The sequence below is a fragment of the Amphiura filiformis genome, chromosome 14 (genome assembly GCF_039555335.1).
Source record: "Amphiura filiformis chromosome 14, Afil_fr2py, whole genome shotgun sequence".
Classification (NCBI taxonomy): Eukaryota; Metazoa; Echinodermata; class Ophiuroidea; order Amphilepidida; family Amphiuridae; genus Amphiura; species Amphiura filiformis.
In genome coordinates, this window is record NC_092641.1 from 25,713,222 (window position 1) to 25,737,363 (window position 24,142).

Consider the following 24,142-nt stretch of genomic DNA (forward strand, 5'->3'; position numbering starts at 1 on the left):
CTGCTTGATTGATTCTCACCTTCGCACATATTTTTAGAGAACCTGTTCAATATCCTCCCAGATGGGGTGGTATTGATGTATTGATTGACTGCTTGATTGATTCTCACCTTCATCCATATCTTTATAGAACCTGTTTAATATCCTCCCAGATGGGGTGGTATTGATGTATTGATTGACTGCTTGATTGATTCTCACCTTCATCTATATCTTTAGAGAACCTGTTCACTATCCTCCCAGATGGGGTGGTATTGATGTATTGATTGATTGCTTGATTGATTCTCACCTTCATCTATATCTTTAGAGAACCTGTTCAATATCCTCCAGGTGGAGCGGTATTGATGTATTGATTGACTGCTTGATTGATTCTCACCTTCGCACATATTTTTAGAGAACCTGTTCAATATCCTCCCAGATGGGGTGGTATTGATGTATTGATTGACTGCTTGATTGATTCTCACCTTCATCCATATCTTTATAGAACCTGTTTAATATCCTCCCAGATGGGGTGGTATTGATGTATTGATTGACTGCTTGATTGATTCTCACCTTCATCCATATTTTTAGAGAACCTGTTCAATATCCTCCCAGAGGGGGTGGTATTGATGTATTGATTGACTGCTTGATTGATTCTCACCTTCATCCATATCTTTAATTAGAGAACCTGTTCAATATCCTCCAGGTGGAGCGGTATTGGTGTATTGATTGACTGCTTGATTGATTCTCACCTTCATCCATATCTTTAGAGAACCTGTTCAATATCCTCCCAGATGATGCGGTATTGATTGATGGCATGATTGATTGACTGATTCTTACCTTCATCCATATCTTTAGAGAATCTGTTCAATATCCTCCCAGATGGGGTGGTAATGATTGATTGATTGATTGATTGATTAATTGATTGATTGATTGATTGATTGATTGATTGATTGATTGATTGATTGATTGATTGATTGACTGATTCTTACCTTCATCCATATCTTTAGAGAACCGGTTCAATATCCTCCCAGATGGGGTGGTATCAAAGAAACTCATCGGACAGGAAACTACTTTTTTGAAAACCTCATCATGGAGATGAGTGGTTGCTCGCAGAGTTGTCTGAAATGTGAAAGCACAAGTAGAATTAGTTTGGCCCCTAAAACATATTTGAATCAAATTTGCATATCAGCTCATTAAGGGAACAAACCAAAAGTTCGATGAAGCCCTATAAAACGAAAGTCCTTTCGTTAGGGAGGGAGGGGGTCAAAAAGTCCGATTACGTTTGTAAAGAAGTATATAGTTAAAACATCGATCAAAGTTGATCTTTTTAAAATCTAAAACACAAAAGCTGTTGTGACTAACCTTTGTAAAAACTACTGCTCTAAATAGTGTTATCAGTATGAGGGCTGGAACACAGCATCCATAAATAATCTGATACTTCCATAGATCTGGGTTGTCTAAGATACTACCAGGATCAGCTGATGATGTGCTATTCGATGAAGGTTTAGATGCACTCTGATGAAAAAAATGATTATTATAGCATAAATGAATAAATCACTTTAGAATCCATGGGATAGGTATCTGTCCAGCACCAAATATTGAGATGCCCATGAGACTCGTCACATGGAATAGTTTTACTCATATAACATGCCTTCTTACCCTTCCCAGAATCCTTTGCAACATGATACATCACCTCATTTCATGACACTCCCATTTGTACAGGTTTGAGAATAGATGGGCTAAACATGGGTCGAAAGCCATGAAATAAACATATTTTGCAAGATTTGGACGTGCTCTGTTCATCGAGCTCCATTTTGTCGCTATTGACCCATGTTGCACTAGATAGCAAATCAGCATAGGAAATTAAAATAGAAGAAATGCATTATGGGAAGTGTAAGGCATCTTCTTAATATCTACTGTGGCAATTACACCTTCCCATCATGCCTTGCAAGTGAGAAACCACATCCTTTTTTGAGTGACAAGTTCAAGACACTTTGCCATAATTTTATACTGTGTTGTTTATGAATGTTATTTCAGTTTATTTGATGTACTTATAAATTAATTATTAAACCTATGATCTCAACTCTAATTTTCTGTCACAACTTTGACCTTCATCTGGAGACTGACAAACCAAGTTCCGGATCAGTGACCTTGTGCACATAATTGATCACAAAACTTGATCATACACTCTCGGTCTCCCAGAGTCCCCCAGCACATCCACATTGAATCTGCCGGCCACCAAGTAAAAATCCTTGAATGGGAAAATAGCAACATACTTTAAAAGAGGTGTGAAGGAGTCAATTTACATCAGAGTCAACCAACCATCATTCAACTGCAACGGGACCGATACAAGTTCCAAGAGTGTACAACCAAGTTTTGGGTTAAATGTCCAAAAAGTCATTGATCCCAAAATTGGGTTGCCAGTCTCCAGATGAAGGTCAAAGTTGTGAAAAAAAAAAATTTGAGGTACGTCTTAATTTTGTGTTGAGATCGTAGGTTTAAATAAGTAAGTATGAAGTCTACCAACACAGAAGAACATGCTAAATTGTAAGCTCTCTGGGCTAAATTCATTTTTTTGGGAATAGCACATAATTTTTTCAATGATTTTTTTGTAATGTAAAAAATATAATGAAATGTAAATGCCTTATTCCAGTGTCTCTATAATAGAGTCCGAAGTTTTCTGTTTTACGGAAAACGGAAAAAAATCACGGAATTGGAGGTACAACACGGAAAATGACATTTTTGTATGACGTGACAAAAACTGTTAAAAGATAAAAGAAATAAATGTTAATAACAATCTTGAGTTGTGTGTGTCAATATTTATGATAAAAAATACTGTTTAATAATACCGAAATAAAGGTATATTACCAAGGCATGAACCCCTTATCCATCTGAACATCGTAATAGTCGGCCTATTCTTGTAAGAATATTCCAATTGGAGCATATTGATTGCGATATTGAACACTTTATTGTGACATTAATATCATTCATAATCATTGTTTATACATTTTAAGCTTTATTCATAAAACATGGATTTGCAAATTTTACAACACGGATTACAACACGGAAAATGGATTTTAGAAAACGGTAAACTTCGTACTCTACTCTGTAACCAGTGCATTGGGCTATTCTAGTTGAAATCCATACAACCCCCAATGGAAGACATGACCTTATAATCTCATTGTTAATTGTTGGTTAACCCACCACTTGAACAGGATTTTGCCAAAGCAAACAAGGATTAGAGATATTTATGAATTCTATACATATAGATAGAAGCTTATTATCCTCTTCAACAATAGGATTAATGATTGGTTTAAAAGGTGTTTGACTGGCACTAGCAAAATGAGAAACATGTACCACCAACTTCCGGTACATATGAATACAACCTTTATGCACATTTTGCACTGTAACTCAGGCTACAATTTGCCAAATTTACGAGCGGTTTGTGGTGGACGGTCACATTTGCCGATCACACGTGTCATCTCAAAATGAAATTCTACCCGCAATGTGCATGTTGCGTGTGTACGCCCTTTAAACGCATGCTTTAACTGCGGCGTATGCTTTGCAAGCCTTCTGACGCGTTGCTAGAAAAGCGCAAGAAATAAAAATGCATTTTTTGAGCATGCGTTTGCATGGAGGACCTCGTTTTGGTGCAAGATGGCGGATCCGTGCAAAGGGTGAAAATTGATCCCAAGTTTCAATCATGTCTACTTCTTTATCACTTACCCCATCACCTTGTTGGAACCAGTAACTGAGCCACCAATTGCTAAAAATATTACCACATATAACCAGAACAAAGAGCAGAAGCATGAAGAAAGCTAGGATAAACCCACCACATGCCCTGATATAGTAAAGCACCGTCTGGAATCGGCTTACTCCGGCTTCCACGGATTCATCCTTAATCAGACTGCCTGTGATAACGAAACATGAAAGTTATGACTTTTATTGAAATTCCCGACTAGTGTTAACTTTGTCAGGGAGGTGAACACCCCAAAATGGGTTAGTTTGCTAAAAATATGTGCATTTCACAAGCAGCTGTCAGTCACAGTTACACAGGACCAAAATGATGCCCAAGGATTTATTTTGTCTTTGCCCCCTCAGACAACTGACCCTGATACGCCACTAAAAATGTACAATACTTGGACAAAAAAAACAGGAAGATTATACCATTCCTGACATAGAACAGTGACACCACACAATCAGAATCCTAGTTCCTACATTAAAAGGATCAATAAATTTTAGATTCAGCCTCAATTAGACCGCCTGTGAGAACAAAACATAAGAATGAAAGTTGAAGACTATTATTGAAATTCCTGACCAGTGTGGTCTTTGTCAGGGAGGTGAACACACCTAAGTGAGTTGGTTTGCTAACTCAATCCCCCAAAAGAAAATTACAACCCCCACTAAAACCAACCCCTCAGAAAATGTCAACCCTTCAAATAGTGTTGAGGTTTTGGTCAGGTGAAAACAAAAATTTACCTTTATTTTGGGCAAAAATAGAGTGAACTTGACATTTTTGGGCTAAAACATTGTACAATTGAAAAGATGTGTGCTTCACAATCAGTTGTTTTAGTAACACAGGACTTGGGTCTTTGTTTCCTCAGACAACTGACCCTGATACCCCACTGAACCCAAAAAGGATTTTTTCAAAGACTATACTGTTCCCTGACACAGGTGAGAGACACCGCAGGGTTGGGAATCCTCCTATACTAAAAGGATCAATAAATTTTAGGATAGTTGACAGTTCTTGCTTTGCCATCTCAACAATGCTAATTAGAGGTTAATAACTGCGCATTAGTTATTTGGAGGGCATTGTGAAAAATCTAAACATTTTGCCTTTGGAACCGAGGAATATCCCGAGAGACAACACAGTTTCTTCAGTCAAGCTTTATTTAAAGCAGTAAGTTTTTGTTTCATTTTTTTCTTCTCTGTACTTTTCACAACTTTTTATTTTATTTTTCAGTTATTTTGTTTCAGTTTTCTTTAGTTCCTTTTGTTTAATTTAAAGTTCTTTTGATCCCATCAATATCTTGTGTGTCCACTGTTATTGTCCATAATGGCTGTACATTGTCGTGATCATGCGTGTACAGAGCAGTTTGTCACTTTTAAAACTGGACCTTCGTCTAATCAAATGCTTGTAACTTTACTTCTGCAGGGGTGTCATAATGTGCAGGATTAGATAGTGCATCTATTAAAATATTACATTTACCCAAACGAAGAGCTTTGTTGCAAAACCCCTTACATCAAATCGAGAAATTTTGAGAACACATCAAAAAATCATCAAAAAAATCACTAATATAAGGGGGTTTTCAACTCATCCTATCCAAGCATCCTACCAAAAACTACTTTTGTTGCAACCCCCCATATATCAGTACTACTATAAGGTTTTTGCTAGATGGTTTGTTTGGTGATGAAGGAGCACAAACAAGCTGGGACAGAGACTACCTTAGCCTCAAAAAGAACAAACAGAGCAAAGAACTAGAAGGCTATATATTTGTACACAAATACGGCTATACCCGCATGTTATCGGTGTACCCAAACTTACAGTCCTTTTTTGCTGAGGACTTAAAATAAAGAAATTGTATGTGTAAAAAGTTAAAGTCCAAGTCACAAGCTTTAATTGAATGTAGGTTGCACTGTCGTAGCACTTAAAATAAAGAAATTGTAAAAAGTCCCCTCCCAGGGGAGTCGTCTCTCTTACTCTCCATAGGTTGCTGTTGTCAGGCTCTCTTACTCAGGTAGTATGTAAATTAAATGGAACAGCCATTTCAGAGGGAGTATGTAAATTAAACTGAACAGCCTTTTTGGGGGCCATTTCAGAGGGAGTAGGTAAATTAAATGGAACAGCCAATGGGTATGTAATTTAACTGGAACAGCCTTAACGCTTCACGCTGGTATTTCCAATTATTATATTAATAATTATAATACGGATATGTCTGTTTAGTCCTAGGTGTGTAGGGTGGGGGGGGGTATGTGGGTGTTAATAACAATATAAATCTCAGGTGCTACTGTGTACAAATTCTGAGCCCGAAGCTGCTTTATTTGATGAGATACGGCCGGCCCTTTGTTTTAACATTTGGGGCCATGGGGCCCATAATATTTGACTTATGAGGCCCATGGACATATGTTGAAGTTTAATTCTCTAGTGCTATCAGTAGACTCAAGCTGGACACTGTAGCTGCTTTATTTACTGAGTAACGGCCGGCCCTATGTTTTAGCGTTTGGGGCCCTGGGGCCCATATAATGTAATATATGGGGCTCACATGTACATATAACAATGTGATTTTCAGGTGCAATCTGTGTACTAACTCTGAGCCCTAAAGCTGCTTTATTTACAGAGTAACGACCGGCCCTATGTTTTAGCGTTTGGGGCCCAGGGGCCCATATTATGTGACATATGGGGTACATATGTACATATGACAATATAATTCTGAAAACCTATCTGTGTACCAAATCTGAGCCCTGTAGCTACTTAATTTGCTGAGAAACGGCCGGCCCTTTGTTTTAACATTTGGGCCCCTGGGGCCTCTAGCCTTGTACATCTGGGGCCAAAATGGGCAAAAGGCACATCTACAATTTAGGGCTTATACATGTGCAACATATGAGCCCTAGTGCCCTTGTAGCTTTAGTGCTAGGCTTGTCAATATGTTGCCCCATATTTTTAACATTTGGGGCCCTGGGGCCCATAATATATAACATATGGGGCTCATGTATACTTGTATTTATAGAGTACCCCTAGGGCTATCAGTGTACCAACTCAGGGCCCTGAGGCTGCTTCATCTGATGAGAAACGGCATGGTTTGTGTTTTTTACACATTTGGGCCCCTGGGGCCCGTGACCTTGACCTCTGGGGCCGAGATGGGCAAAAGGCACATCTGCGGGGTAGGGCCCATAAGTGTCCCACATATGGGCCCTGGGGCCCTAGTAGTTTTAGCGCTAGCCTTGTCAGAATGATGTGTTTGATGGAGGAGGAGAAGAAGAAGATGAAACCCAAGGATAACTAGAAGGCTATATATTTGTACACAAATACGGCTATACCCGCATGTTATCGGTGTACCCAAACTTACAGTCCTTATTTGCTGAGAACTTAAAACAAAGAAATTGTATGTGTAAAAAGTGAAAGTCCAAGTCACAAGCTTTAATTGAATGTAGGTTGCACTGTCGTAGCACTTAAAATAAAGAAATTGTAAAAGTCCCTCCCAGGGTGAGTCTCTCGTACTCTCCATAGGTTGCTGTTGTCAGTCTCTCTTACTCACAGTGAGGCTATGCAATTTGATTCAGGGAAACTATTCCAGAGGGAGTATGTAAATTAAATGGAACAGCCATTTCAGAGGGAGTATGTAAATTAAACGGAACAGCCTTTTGTGGGATATTTCAGAGGGAGTATGTAAATTAAATGGAACAGCCAATGGGTATGTAATTTAACTGGAACAGCCTTAACGCTTCACGCTGTTATTTCCAATTATGATATAATCGATCTGTCTGTTTAGTCCTATGTGTGTGGGGTGGATGGGTGTGTGGGTGTTAGTAACAATATAATTCTCAGGTGCTATCTGTGTACAAATTCTGAGCCCGGAAGCTGCTTTCTTTGATGAGAAACAGCACGGCCTTTGTTTTAACATTTGGGGCCCTGGGGCCATAATATTTGACTTATGAGGCCCATGTACATAATTATATTGAAGTATAATTCTCAAGTGCTATCAGTAGACTCAAGATGGGCACTGTAGCTGCTTTATTTACTGAGTAACGGCCGGCCCTATGTTTTAGCGTTTAGGGCCCTGGGCCCATATTATGTGACATATGGGGCTCATATGTACATATAACTATATAATTCTCAGTTGCAATCTGTGTACAAACTCTGAGTCCTGAAGCTGCTTTATTTGATGAGAAACGGCCGGCCCTTTGTTTTAACAGTTGGGGCCCTGGGGCCCATAATATTTGACTTATGGGGCTCATGTATATATGTTGAAGTATACTTCTCAAGTACTATCAGAAAACTCAAGCTGGACATTGTAGCTGCTTTATTTACTGAGTAACGGCCGGCCCTATGTTTTAGCTTTTGGGGCCCTGGGGCCCATATTATGTTACATATGGGGGTTATATATACATCTGACAATATAATACTAAAGACCTATCTGTGTGCCAAATCTGACCCCTGTAGCTACTTTATTTGCTGAGAACGGCCGGCCCTTTGTTTTAACATTTAGGCCCCTGGGGCCCTGGCTTTGTACATATGGGGCCAAAATGGGCAAAAGGCACATCTACAACTTAGGGCCCATACATATGCCACATATGAGCCCTAGTCATCTTATACTTATAGAGCTAGGCTTGTCAATCTGTTGCACCATATTTTAACATTTGGGCCCCTGGGGCCCATAATATATAACATATGGGGCTGTTGTATATTTGTAAATATAGAGTATCCCTAGGGCTATCAGTGTACCAACTCAGGGCCCTGAGGCTGCTTCATTTGATGAGAAATGGCGTGCTTTGTATTTTCACATTTGGGCCCATGGGGCCTGTGACCTTGACCTCTGGGGCCAAGATGGGCAAAAGGCACTTCTCGGGTAGGGCCCATAAGTGTACCACATATGGGACCTGGGGCCCTTGTTGTTTTAGCGCTAGCCTTGACAGAATGTTGTGTTTGATGGGAGAAGGAGGAGGAGGAGGAGGAGGAGGAGAAGAAACCATAGAATGGCAATATACCCGTCCATGCTTCGCATGCGGGTATAACTAGAAGGCTATATATTTGTACACAAATACGGCTATACCCGCATGTTATCGGTGTACCCAAACTTACAGTCCTTATTTGCGAGGACTTAAAATAAAGAAATTGTAAAAAAGGCGCCCAATTGGGCAGAAAATGTGTAAACAGTGAAAGTTCAAGTCACAAGCTTTAATTGAATGTCGGTTGCACTGTCGTAGCACTTAAAATAAAGAAATTGTAAAAGGCCCCTCACAGGGGAGGCGTCTCTCTTACTCTCCATAGGTTGCTGTTGTCAGTCTCTCTTATTCACAGTGAGGCTATGCAATATGATTAGGGGAAAACTATTCCAGAGGGAGTATGTAAATTAAATGGAACAGCCATTCCAGAGGGAGCATGTAAATTAAACGGAACAGCCTATTTTGGGGCCATTTCAGAGGGAGTATGTAAATTAAATGGAACAGCCAATGGATATGTAATTTAACTGGAACAGCCTTAACGCTTCACGCTGGTATTTACAATTATTATATTATAATACGGATCTGTCTGTTTAGTCCTATGTGTGTGGGGTGGGGTGGGGGTGTTAGTAACAATATATATAATTCTCAGGTGCTATCTGTGTACAAATTCTGAGCCCGGAAGCTGCTTTATTTGATGAGAAACGGCCGGCCCTTTGTTTTAACATTTGGGGCCATGGGGCCCATTATATTTGAGTTATGAGGTCCATGTACATATCTTGAAGTATAATTCTCTAGTGCTATCAAGCGACTCAAGCTGGGCACTGTAGCTGCTTTATTTACTGAGTAATGGCCGGCCCTATGTTTTAGCGCTTGGGGCCCTGGGGCCCATATTACGTGATATATGGGGCTCATATGTACATATAACAATGTAATTTTCAGGTGCAATCTGTGTACAAACTCTGAGCCCTAAAGCTGCTTTATATGATGAGAAACGGCTGGCCCTATGTTTTAACATTTGGGGCCCTGGGGCCCATTGTATTTGACTTATGAGGCTCATGTACATATGTTGAAGTATAATTCTGTAATTCTATCAGTAGGCTAAAGCTGGGCATTGTAGCTTCTTTATTTACTAAGTAACGGCCGGCCCTATGTTTTAGGGTTTGGGGCCCTGAGGCCCATATTGTGTGACACATGGGGCTCATATACACATATAACAATATAATGCTGAAGACCGTTTAGTGTATCAAATCTGAACCCTGTAGCTGCTTTATTTACTGAGTAACGGCCGGCCCTATGATTTAGCGTTTGGGGCCCTGGGGCCCATATAATGTGATATATGGGGCTCACATGTACATATAACAATATAATTTTCAGGTGCAATCTGTGTACAAACTGTGAGCCCTAAAGCTGCTTTATTTGATGAGAACGGCCGGCCATTTGTTTTAACATTTGGGGCCCTGGGGCCCATAATATTTGATTTATGAGACTCATGTACATATGTTGAAGTATGATTCTCTAGTTCTATCAGTAGACTCAAGCTGGGCATTGTAGGTGCTTTATTTACATGTGCCGGCTCTATGTTTTAGCGTTTGGGGCCCTGGGGCCCATATTATGTGACACATGGGGCTCATATATACATATAGTAGTATAATGCTTAAGACCTATTAGTGTACCAAATCTGAACCCTGTAACTATTTTATTTGCTGAGAAATGGCCGGCCCTTTGTTTTAACATTTGGGCCTCTGGGGCCCCTAGCCTTTAACATCTGGGCCCAAAATGGGCAAAAGGCACATTGAAAACTTAGGGCTCATACATGTACCACATATGAGCCCTAGTGCCCTTATAGTTTTAGAGCTAGCCTTGTCAATCTGTTGCCCCTTATTTTAACATTTGGGGCCCTGGGGCCCATAATATATGACATATGGGGCTCATGTAAACTTGTATATATAGAGTACCCCTGGGGCTATCAGTGTACCAACTTAGGGCCCTGAGGCTGCTTCATCTGATGAGAAACGGCATAGTTTGTGTTTTTACATTTGGGCCCCTGGGGCCCGTGACCTTTGACCTCTGGAGCCAAGATGGGCAAAAGGCACATCTGCGGGGTAGGGCCCATAAGTGTACTACATATGGGCCCTGGGGCCTTGTAGTTTTAGCGCTAGCCTTGACAGAATGATGTGTTTGATAGAAGAAGGAGGAGAAGGAGAACTAGAAGGCTATATATTTGTACACAAATACGGCTATACCCGCATGTTATCGGTGTACCCAAACTTACAGTCCTTATTTGCTGCACTCTCGTGCAAATAAAGAACTTGTAAAAAGTCCCTCCCAGGGGAGTTGTCTCTCCATAGATTGCCGTTGTCAGTCTCTCTTATTCACAGTGAGGCTATACAATATGATTAGGGAAAACTATTCCAGAGGGAGTATGTAAATTAAATGGAACAGCCATTTCAGAGGGAGTATGTAAATTAAACGGAACAGCCTATTTTGGGACCATTTCAGAGGGAGTATGTAAATTAAATGGAACAGCCAATGGGTATGTAATTTAACTGGAACAGCCTTAAGGCTTCACGCTGGTATTTCCAATTATTATATTAATAATTATAATACGGATATGTCTGTTTAGTCCTACATGTGTGGGGAGGGGGTATTGGGGTGTTAGTAACAATATAATTCTCAGGTGCTACTGTGTACAAATTCTAAGCCGGAAGCTGCTTTATTTGATGAGAAACGGCCGGCCCTTTGTTTTAACATTTGGGGCCCTGGGGCCCATAATATTTGACTTATGAGGTCCATGGACATATGTTGAAGTTTAATTCTCTAGTGCTATCAGTAGACTCAAGCTGGGCACTGTAGCTGCTTTATTTACTGAGTAACGGCCGGCCCTATGTTTTAGCGTTTGGGGCCCTGGGGCCCATATAATGTAACATATGGGGCTCACATGTACATATAACAATGTGATTTTAAGATGCAATATGTGTACTAACTCTGAGTCCTAAAGCTGCTTTATTTACAGAGTAACGGCCGGCCCTTTGTTTTAGCGTTTGGGGCCCAGGGGCCCATATTATGTGACATATGGGGTTCATATATACATATGACAATATAATACTGAAGACCTATCTGTGTACCAAATCTGAGCCCTGTAGCTACTTTATTTGCTGAGAAACGGCCGGCCCTTTCTTTTAACCTTTGGGCCCCTGGGGCCTCTAGCCTTGTACATCTGGGGCCAAAATGGGCAAAAGGCACATCTACAACTTAGGGCCCATACATATGCCACATATGAGCCCTAGTGATCTTGTACTTTTAGAGCTAGGCTTGACAATCTGTTGCACCATATTTTAACATTTGGGCCCCTGGGGCCCATAATATATAACATATGGGGATCTTGTATATTTGTAAATATAGAGCACCCCTAGGGCTATCAGTGTACCAACTCAGGGTCCTGAGGCTGCTTCATGTGATGAGAAATGGCGTGCTTTGTATTTTTTCACATTTGGGCCCCTGGGGCCCGTGACCTTGACCTCTGGGGCCAAGATGGGCAAAAGGCACTTCTCTGGGATAGGGCCCATAAGTGTACCACATATGGGCCCTGGGGCCCTTGTAGTTTTAGCGCTAGCCTTGACAGAATGATGTGTTTGATAGGAGGAGAAGGAGGAGAAGGAGAAGGAGGAGAACTAGAAGGCTATATATTTGTACACAAATACGGCTATACCCGCATGTTATCGGTGTAACCAAACTTACAGTCCTTTTTTTGCTGAGGACTTAAAATAAAGAAATTGTAAAAAAGACGCCCAATTGGGCAGAAAATGTGTAAAAAGTGAAAGTCCAAGTCACAAGCTTTAATTGAATGTAGGTTGCACTGTCGTAGCACTTAAAATAAAGAAATTGTAAGAAGTCCCCTCCCAGGGGAGTCGTCTCTCTTACTCTCCATAGGTTGCTGTTGTCAGTCTCTCTTACTCACAGTGAGGCTATGCAATGTGACTAGGGGAAACTATTCCAGAGGGAGTATGTAAATTAAATGGAACAGCCATTTCAGAGGGAGTATGTAAATTAAACGGAACAGCCTTTTTTGGGGCCATTTCAGAGGGAGTATGTAAGTTAAATGGAACAGCCAATGGGTATGTAATTTAACTGGAACAGCCTTAACGCTTCACGCTGGTATTTCCAATTATGATATAATACGATCTGTCTGTTTAGTCCTACGTGTGTGGGGTGGATGGGTGTGTGAGTGTTAGTAATATAATTATTCTCAGGTGATATCTGTGATATTTGACTTACGAGGTCCATGTACATAATTATGCTGAAGTATAATTCTCTAGTGCTATCAGTAGACTCAAACTGGCCACTGTAGCTACTTTATTTACTGAGTAACGGCCGGCCCTATGTTTTAGCGTTTGGGGCCCTGGGGCCAATATTATGTGATATATGGGGCTCATATGTACATATAACAATGTAATTCTCAGGTGCAATTTGTGTACAAACTCTGAGCCATAAAGCTGCTTTATATGATGAGAAACGGCCGGCCCTTTGTTTTAACATTTGGGGCCCTGGGGCCCAATATATATGACTTATGGGGCTCATGTACATTATGTTGAAGTATGATTCTCAAGTGCTATCAGTAGACTTAAGCTGGGCATTGTAGCTGCTTTATTTACTGAGTAACAGCCGGCCCTATGTTTTAGCGTTTGGGGCCCTGGGGCCCATATTATGTGACATATGGGGCTCATATGTACATATAACTATATATTTCTCAGGTGCAATCTGTGTACAAACTCTGAGCCCTGAAGCTGCTTTATTTGATGAGAAACGGCCGGCCCTTTGTTTTAACATTTGGGGCCCTGGGGCCCATAACATTTGACTTATGGGGCTCATGAACATATGTTGAAGTATAATTCTCAAGTACTATCAGAAAACTCAAGCTGGGCACTGTATATGCTTTATTTACTGAGTAACGGCCGGCCCTATGTTTTAGCTTTTGGGGCCCTGGGGCCCATATTATGTGACATATGGGGGTTATATATACATATGACAGAATAATACTAAAGACCTATCTGTGTACCAAATCTGAACCCTGTAGCTACTTTATTTGCTGAGAAACGGCCGCCCTTTGTTTTATCATTTAGGCCCCTGGGGCCCCTAGCCTTGTACATATGGGGCCAAAATGGGCAAAAGGCACATCTACAACTTAAGACCCATACATATGCCACATATGAGCCCTAGTCATCTTATACTTATAGAGCTAGGCTTGTCAATCTGTTGCACCATATTTTAACATTTGGGCCCCTGGGGCCCATAATATATAACATATGGGGCTCTTGTATATTTGTAAATATAGAGTACCCCTAGGGCTATCAGTGTACCAACTCAGGGCCCTGAGGCTGCTTCATTTGATGAGAAACAGCGTGCTTTGTATTTTCACATTTGGGCCCCTGGGGCCCGTGACCTTGACCTCTGGGGCCAAGATGGGCAAAAGGCACTTCTACGGGGTAGGGCCCATAAGTGCACCACATATGGGACCTGGGGCCCTTGTAGTTTTAGCGCTAGCCTTGACAGAATGTTGTGTTTGATGGGAGAAGGAGGAGGAGAAGAAACCACAGGATGGGAAGATACCCTGCATGCTATTGCATGCGGGTATAAGGAGAAGGAGATGAAACCACAGGATGGCAATATACCCGTCCATGCTTCGCATGCGGGTATAACTAGAAGGCTATATATTTGTACACAAATACGGCTATACCCGCATGTTATCGGTGTACCCAAACTTACAGTCCTTATTTGCTGAGGACTTAAAATAAAGAAATTGTAAAAAGTCGCCCAATTGGGCAGAAAATGTGTAAAAAGTGAAAGTACCAAGTCACAAGCTTTAAATTAGTATAGTTTGCACTGACGAAGCACTTAAAATAAAGAAATTGTAAAAAGTCCCCTCCCAGGGGAGTCGTCTCTCGTACTCTCCATAGGTTGCTGTTGTCAGTCTCTCTTACTCACAGTGAGGCTATGCAATATGATTAGGGGAATCTATTCCAGAGGGAGTATGTAAATTAAATGGAACAGCCATTTCAGAGGGAGTATGTAAATTAAATGGAACAGCCTTTTTGGGGCCATTTCAGAGCGAGTATGTAAATTAAATGGAACAGCCAATGGGTATGTAATTTAACTAGAACAGCCTTAACGCTTCACGCTGGTATTTCCAATTATTATATAATACGATCTGTCTGTTTAGTCCACGTGTGTGGGGTGGATGGGTGTGTGGGTGTTAGTAACAATATAATTCTCAGGTGCTATCTGTGTACAAATTCTGAGCCCGGAAGCTGCTTTCTTTGAGTAGAAACGGCCCGCCCTTTGTTTTAACATTTGGGGCCCTGGGGCCCATAATATTTGACTTATGAGGCCCATGTACATAATTATGTTGAAGTATAATTCTCTAGTGCTATCAGTAGACTCAAGCTGGCCACTGTAGCTACTTTATTTACTAAGTAACGACCGGCCCTATGTTTTAGTGTTTGGGGCCCTGGGGCCAATATTATGTGATACATGGGGTTCATATGTACATATAACAATGTAAAACTCAGGTGCAATCTGTGTAAAAACTCTGAGCCATAAAGCTGCTTTATAATGATGAGAAATGGCCGGCCCTTTGTTTTAACATTTGGGGCCCGGGGCCCAATATATATGACTTATGGGGCTCATGTACATATGTTGAAGTATGATTCTCAAGTGCTATCAGTAGACTCAAGCTGGGCATTGTAGCTGCTTTATTTACTGAGTAACGGCCGGCCCTATGTTTGAGCGTTTGGGGCCCTGGGGCCCATATTATGTGACATTTGGGGGTTATATATACATATGACAATATAATACTAAAGACCTATCTGTGTACCAAATCTGAACCCTGTAGCTACATTATTTGCTGAGAAACGGCCGGGCCTTTGTTTTAACATTTGGGCCCCTGGGGCCCATAATATTTGACTTATGAGGCTCATGTACATATGTTTAAGTATAATTCTCTAGTTCTATAAATAGACTCAAGCTGGACATTGTAGCTGCTTTATTTACCGAGTAACGGCCAGCCCTATTTTTAGCGTTTGGGGCCCTGGGGCCCATGTTGTGTGACACATGGGGCTCATATATACATATAACAATATAATGCTTAAGACCTATTAGTGTACCAAATCTGAACCCTGTAGCTACTTTATTTACTGAGAAACGGCCGGCCCTTTGTTTTAACATTTGGGCCTCTGGGGCCCCTAGCCTTGAACATCTAGGGCCAAAATGGGCAAAAGGCACATCTACAATTTAGGGCTTATACATGTGCCACATATGAGCCCTATTGCCATTGTAGCTTTAGAGCTAGCCTTGTCAATCTGTTGCCCTTTTATTTTTAACATGTGGGGCCCTGGGGCCCATAATATATAACATATGGGGCTCAAGTATACTTGCATTTGTAGAGTACCCCTGGGGCTATCAGTGTACCAACTCACAGCCCTGAGGCTGCTTCATCTGGTGAGAAACGGCATGGTTTGTGTTTTTACATTTGGGCCCCTGGGGCCCATGACCTTTGACCTCTGGGGCCGAGATGGGCAAAAGGCACATCTACGGGGTAGGGCCCATAAGTTTACCACATATGGGCCATGGGGCCCTTGTAGTTTTAGCGCTAGCCTTGACAGAATGATGTGTTTGATGAAGGAGGAGGAGGAGGAGGAGGAGGAGAAGGAGGAGAAGAAACCAAAGGATGGGAAGATACCCTGCATGCGCTGCATGCGGGTATAAGAAGATACCCTGCATGCTATTGCATGCGGGTATAAACATGCCTGATCAGGTTCAATTTAGGGCTCATATTGACATACCGTACCACGTTTTCACACAGAAGGCAGGATTCCCCTCGCTAAGCGCGCGCCTCAGGAAAGCTCGGTCATAAAACGGATGGATTATATGCATCAGTGATACATCCTGCCCAGGATTTTAACAAAAGAAGGCTAGCACAGGAAAGCTGCAGGATGGTGCACACTATCTATCCCAAACCCACATACAATACTGCCAAAATTAAACATTTTTGGATATAAATTTCTGATAAAGTGGTCATCAATTTTATGATAAAGAAGTTCAAAATATTCCTCCAATCAGGAGTCAGACCCAGCTACATATAACATCACCATACCATCTACACCAACCTTCATATTCCGGTTCTTCTACCATTGATATATCAGACAAAGACCTTAGGAAGTCTGGTCTCACGTCCTTCTTGCTTCCGATCTCATCCATTAATGAGGTCAAGCTATGACGACTTGCCCCACCAAGACTTGTCTTTGATTGATGACCATGGCTCGTGTCCAGCAACGTGTCGTCCTTGTCTTCGCTTTCGTCCATATGAAATGTTCGTATTAGATTTGCATATTCTCCATCTTTGGTCATCAGTTCATTGTGTTTACCCTCCTCTGCTATTCTACCATCGCGCATCAGTATGACGTAGTCACAGTCCGCCAAGTACTGTATGAGAAGAACATGCTATACATTTAGATATTTAAACAAGTTACTGTAAAGGCAACAATAAAAAAACAATAAGGGCAGATGGACTTTTAAAGTATGCTCGGTCTTACCCTAAAACATCACCAAAAGCTTGAAAATTTGGCAAAAGTTAGTTTGTAACATATTTTAAAAATATTCAGAATTTTTTTCAAAAATATTCAAAATTCATAAATGTTGGCCCCAAAATGGCTGATTTTACATGATTTTCCCACTCCCCATCTTTCAATGTTGGAGGGTCTCACAGACCTGTTGACAACATGGCTTTGTCCAACATTGAATTGGGCCAGAGCGGGGGCAGATAATTTAATAATTCACAATTTCTCGGGCTTCCATTATTAATTTCCGATCCTCGCATATATTAATTGTGTGTCCCATTGTCTTACACCCTGCTATTATTATGGACAGTGAAGCATATAGGCTGCTCTTTTCTTCATTATTTACTATTAATAAAGTTAAGTCCATAGGGTGCTAATTAGGGTGAATTTGTGACTAAATAAACGGATGAATAACCCAGAAGAGACTGCATTATTTTGGCCACATCCAGAAAATGCCTCCCTCATGCCTTCCCAAGATGGCCTTCGAATGCCACATCTAGGGAGTCAGACCTAGGGGACGACCACCAAAGAGGTGAAGAGATTGCCTGCTAGCTGAATGCAAAAAAAACAACCTAAACTCCATAATAAACGCTAGCTGTACAGCGGAAGACAGAACAGTTTGGTGGGAGATTGTGATGCGGATGCCACCACTCAACCACCAGGTGGAGTGAACGGCATAGGCCAAGATAAGTCAAAATCGGGCTATTACCTCTATCTTCTACAACTGGAGTGAGTATTTCAAATGAAAGTTATGCAATTAGTCTATTCTAATCAAAACTCATACTCCCTCTGTGGAAGACTTTAACTAAATCTTCCACAGGGGGAATGTAGATTTTAAATGGAATTGCCCAATGGTCTCTGCATGCACCCAATAGACTGTAATTTAAAAAAGTTACTGGTCCCAGTGAAATTGTGTAGTCAGGTGGACATTTCAGAAATTTCCCCCTCATCTGCAGCGTGTCATGATACTGCCTTGTTTCAAATTAACAGTTTTAAAATTAGTTTGGGTTTTGGTCACATGGTTTCCCATTGTCCTACCTAAACTCCTGATGGGTGTTATTACCAATGGCTTTGTACCTTTTGTTACAAACCAAAAACTTGTAGAAAGCAGTTTCGGTTTTGATTTCAGTTTCTTATATAATCGTATGAATGATCAAAGTAGATATGCAAAAAGAAGTCTATACATTTCACAGTGCAATATTCACAAGCAGTGAAATCAAACAGATGAAAACTACCTGCTGATTGGCCAAAATGAATATGCTGTCCAATTTTGAACCAATCAAGGAGGGTATTTAATAAGATCATCTGTAAATGCAAGTTTGATGGCAATTGGAATTAGCATTTCAAGTTATCAACCAATCAGAAACGCTGTTAGATGACTATAATTGAAGACAGAGATAAAAAGACTAGTTTGCGTCTGACGTCACTGTCAATCAAATTATCTACGATCCTTGATTGGTTAATAGCGCGTACAAGGAAGGTCGATTTATCTGGTGCCATATCGGAGAAAAGGAATAGCAGTAAATGGCAAAAAATTCCGTACTTTAACAAGGCAAAAAGCAGTTTTTCTAGGCATTGTTGACATGGTGCCTTAGCGAAAGAAAGTTTCCTACTATTAAGGCCTAACTTTTGAGATGGTTTGTGTGTTTGAAGGTGCAAAATTAACAATAAGGTGCCCGGTTTTACCGCCATGTTCAGCAACTCATATCATGCACGCAGCGATCGAATTCGACGGTATCGCATCGCAAAATGCGATGCAATTTCCATCAACTGCTATGCACTTTTCCAAAATGCATAGCTAAAAGTGCTATACTGCTATGCAAACATGTGTTTTGCATAGCACAAACTGTGATGCAAAAAAAATGACTGAATTTGAACCCTGCATGCACGACACTTGTAAACAAACCGTGCTCGAGTTTGATTGACAGATGACGTCAGACGCAAACTAGTCTTTTTATCTTTGTCTTTCATTATAGTAGTAGTGTCCAGGGGGTAAATTTGAAAGCGTGGTTAAACTGGTCAAATAATCCTACGATTATTTCACTGCGAAAGAATTAGACCATCAAATTTTGCATATAACATAATAGCTAGGGATAATAACCAGACTCATCTCAAGTGGATGTCACTTCAAATCATCCCCAAGTCACATGGTTTAGGAATACCAAAAACATTTGTATGTGACTTGGGGATAATTTGAAGTGACCTTCACTTCAGATGAGTCTGGTATTTATTCCTAGCTATCATGTAAAAAGAGATGAATGTAGCAGCCGACATGTGCATCCTTTTCATGTGGAATTCTTTTTGATGTACACATATAATAAACCTACCTGTAGTTGATGAGTGACAAATAAAACTGATTTCCCATTCCCTTGAAACGCATCTTTGATGCAATGTCTAAAGATATGCTGTCCTACGTGAGAATCCACTGCACTCAAAGGATCGTCTAATAGGTACACATCCGCGTTAGAGTAAAGCGCCCTCGCCATACTAACACGTTGCTTTTGACCACCGCTTAGGTTGATACCCCTTTCACCGATCTGTAAAAAGTATATATTTCGACGAAGATATAACTCCAAAATGTAAATGGTTCTGAAGTTATCATTAACAAAACTTGTAAAATAAGTATGGTAACAAGACAAATTCAACAAGTTGGTAACATTACAAATTCTTGCTCACTTCACCAAACAACTTACCTCAGTTTCATCTCCCTGTGCTAAGATGTCTAAATCCTCTTGTAAGCTACACGCATCAATGGCTTTGGCATATCTCTCCTCATCATAATCATCCCCAAATAAGATGTTTTCTTTTACAGTTGCATTGAATATACACGCTTGTTGTGAGACATATGCTATGGAGCCCTCCAGTGCTACGGTGCCGTTCATTTTCACCATACGGCCTAGCAAGGCGGATATTATAGAGCTTTTACCACTGCCGACGCTGCCACAAATACCTACAAGAGAACCCTTTATTTGGGTAAAAAAATATAATGTTAATATACTTTGACAGGAGTTGTTACTCCATTACTGAAATTCATGCACAGGTGAAATCACTATATTTGAAATTGTGCGCTCTGAATGTCCTAACAGCTAACACTGTGCCAAACTCTCCCTATTCGCCAATCACAAGGTCGTCTCAAAACGGGGTTCTACCCACAAAGTGTTTGATGTGTGTGCGTAAGCCAGTATAACGGCGACTTTCTAAAAAAGCAAGAGAAATAAAAATGCACATTTTGCGCATGCGTTTGCAGGAGAACCTCATTTTGGTAGCAGGGGGGGCGGATCTGTGCAAAGGCAGAATAATGAACCAATAATTGGAATACATCATTACGTTTTGTTACCTGGAGAGATTTGATCATGTCTCACCTCCTTTTTCAACCAAATTGATGGTAATAACTCTTATAGTGAGGGATCAACATTTAACCACAAATTGCCTCTGGCAAAACTCACATCCTGGGAACTAAATACCACACAAGGTCATTTTTATTTAACTCATTAACCCATGTGTGCCATATACTGCCTCTAGCTATAATGACAGCCTGGTGATGCGGTCAACTCATTGACAGATACCAACCTCAGGAAGGAATTCAATTTTTGATCAATTCTCTTCAGGTAGTGAAACATAATGTAGAATGTTGTCATTCAATACACACCTTTTTAACAACCAAATCCATATCAAAAAGACATGTGACCAAACTTGAGCTATCATCAAGCAAAATATGCATCTCTCCATTCTTCTGCTGTAGCTGATTATCGCTCCCTTCCTCTGGCAGCTGTTGCTGTAAACTCGCAATGCTGGACTCTGTTGAGCCAGTACTCTCTTTATCCCATGCAAACGTGGCCTTGCTGATTTCTATGGCATGGTCTGGATTCTTAGGCTTGTCTTGAATGGGCTCCATTTCTTCCATTAACAATAATTCCTGTACAATGTAAATTGAATGATAAATGTAGGTATTCACTTCAAAGTTTTATCTGGCTGCCTGTTAGCCAAGGGGTCCATTTCACTTAACTTAACTTATAAAGCTTCATAAAAATCAATCGTAACTTTCGACGCATTGCTAAATCCATTTTGCTCAAAATCATGTAAGATCTGTACCCTACTAAGTAATCTAGTTTAGTGATTGGTTAATTACATGATATACAAGTCATGTAATCATCTGAGTAACCAATCAAATAAGAGTCTTTTGAACTTGATAAGCTTGAATTTGAATTTGATAAGCTTATAACCCCCATATAAACTTCCTCAGGCATGTAACCAGACTCGGTATGCAAAGGAGCAAAAGAAAAGAGTATTCCAAAAAGGTGCAATTAAACAGATATGTTCTAATTTGAGTCATCCCAATTTCACTTTCAAATTATATCCTTCCACAGATGGAGTCTTCCCTGTACCTTCCCTCTCCCCTCTGTGATGCAGTCTTCCCTGTACCTTCCCTCCCCCCTCTGTGGGACCCCAGTCAGTTCTCACCTTCACCCGTGGCACAGCCACCAGAGTTTCTGCAATTGCCTTGGCAGCAAAAGGTGTTCCGACAATAACAATACGAATAGAATTCAACAATGCCAGGTATGTGAAAGCCTGTAACAAATAAAAAAAAAGAGAATGGTCAGTTTTTGAATCCCAAAACGAATCTTGTTGATTTATAGTATACTACGCCAAACCTACAGGGTCTCGGCACATTGGGCTATTGGGATATAGCGCAATAATGTATGAAGGATGATGGTAATCAGTAGGAAGTTGTAAATTCTATTTGGCAGATATGGGAAAATATGTCAGGATTTCTTATGTATTTGTAGTGATAAACTTTGAACAACTTTGGAAGTGACGGTATGTGCCTGTCAATAGGCCCCCTATTGAAGTCGACTATACCCAATGACCCCCTTTTTTTAAAGTCATACCCAATGATCCCCCTTTTTTTAATTGCAGCTACCCAATGACCAGCTTTTTTGGTTGCGGCTACCCAATGACCCCCTTTTTTCTAGATTTTCTAGAATAGCATCATCAAAATGCCAAAAAATAATGCCGAAACTTTCAAATTTTGCTCAATTTTTTTAAAATTATGCCGAAACTTTCAAAATTTTGCTCCATTTTTTCAAAATTTTCTACCCGATGACCCTTTTTTTGATATCTTACATTGCTTATACTCAATGACCCCCTTCTTTCAAAATATTATACCCAACGACGCCGGTAGGCACATACCCGTCACTTCTAAAGTTGAGTGCCCCCCCCCCCGGCTGCATGCACTCATATAGGCACAATAAGTAGTGACCAGTGATTACGCTTTTTATACAGCCAACAGACAAACACACATTTAAACAAACTAACCAACCTGTGTAACATCTATGTCATATAGTCCAGGAGCAAGATCCCACAGGGGGCCTAAATAAGGACTTGGTTCATCCCCCACTACATACAAGGTTTGACACCATAGGTAGTAAGTATGGACCCTCTAGATCACTGCTAGGTAGGTAGTGGACTCAAATTGTGGTATCACTTTTTTTTTACAGGTCATTTTATGTATGGACGATAATCGCATAAATTCACCAAAAATATGACAAAATTAAGGGGTAGGGGAAATATTAACTCCAAGAACTCAACTTTTACTCATAATAATGAATTTATTTTGGTATGAATATGTAGCTAATTGATTGTCTCGAGACATCAGGAAAACACAACACCAAAGCAATGATTAGACTCCGCATTGCCCTCCCGATCATGAGGACCATTTATTAAGCTATTTATGACCGTTCAACAATTTTATATTCATATACATAAATATAATTGAGATAAATAATGATAAATAATGATAGATTTCATAATATAATAATAATATAATAATCATAGCACTTTCATAGCAGTTAAGACATAATATAAATAGTTATTTATCTTCCAATAAATATTATTAATAACACAATACAAGAATTATTGGAAAAATGTGTACAACAAGCCAACCATATAGGCTGGACATGCAAGAATTGACTTCTGTATCACATTTAACCAAATTTCATCTTAAGCAAATACAGATACCTCTTTGGATCAAACAGAGGATTGAATTGGAAAACAATATTTATAACGCAATTATTAAATAAACAGAAATCTCCAAAAGAAGAAACAATGCCAACTCTATCAATGAATTAAATCTTTAAATCCCTATATAAGCTGGTAATTATTGAAAAGTGAGCCAAAATTTACTATAAAATAATATTAATAAATGAAATAATCCACTGACAAAAACAATCAAGCCAAAAAGATACTTCAAATAAGCATAAATTACTCTTACATAAAGCGTAGTAGAAAGTGGAGACAATCTACTGACGAGATTCCTCAGGATTTGAAGAAACTCCAGACAACGCAGCGTAGTAGAAAGTGGAGACAATCTACTGACGAGATTCCTCAGGATTTGAAGAAACTCCAGACAAAGCAGCATAGTAGAAAGTGGAGACAATCTACTGACGAGATTCTTCAGGATTTGAAGAAACTCCATACAAAGCATTTATTAAGCCAGCACAAAGCGTAGTAGAAAGTGGAAACAATCTACAGACGAGATTCTTCAGGATTTGAAGAACTCCATACAAAGCATTCATTAAGCCAGCACAAAGCGTAGTAGAAAGTGGAGACAATCTACAGACGAGATTCTTCAGGATTTGAAGAACTCCATACAAAGCATTCATTAAGCCAGCACAAAGCGTAGTAGAAAGTGGAGACAATCTACAGACGAGATTCTTCAGGATTTGAAGAACTCCATACAAAGCATTCATTAAGCCAGCACAAAGCGTAGTAGAAAGTGGAGACAATCTACAGACGAGATTCTTCAGGATTTGAAGAACTCCATACAAAGCATTCATTAAGCCAGCACAAAGCGTAGTAGAAAGTGGAGACAATCTACAGACGAGATTCTT

The 24,142-nt window shown here is 40.3% G+C and overlaps 1 protein-coding gene across 1 annotated transcript in view; it reads right to left on the bottom strand.

The window, feature by feature from the left end:
• Positions 1-24,142, bottom strand: part of LOC140169874 (ATP-binding cassette sub-family C member 5-like) — a 171,089-nt gene that overhangs the window by 16,379 nt on the left and 130,568 nt on the right. The window contains exons 5-12 of the mRNA XM_072193188.1: positions 21,714-21,821; positions 20,902-21,168; positions 19,946-20,215; positions 19,580-19,789; positions 16,803-17,118; positions 3,703-3,887; positions 1,339-1,491; positions 966-1,095 (exon numbers count right to left, since the gene is read on the bottom strand). Coding sequence (XP_072049289.1) covers positions 966-1,095; positions 1,339-1,491; positions 3,703-3,887; positions 16,803-17,118; positions 19,580-19,789; positions 19,946-20,215; positions 20,902-21,168; positions 21,714-21,821 — 1,639 coding nt within the window. The remainder of the gene's footprint in view (positions 1-965; positions 1,096-1,338; positions 1,492-3,702; positions 3,888-16,802; positions 17,119-19,579; positions 19,790-19,945; positions 20,216-20,901; positions 21,169-21,713; positions 21,822-24,142) is intronic.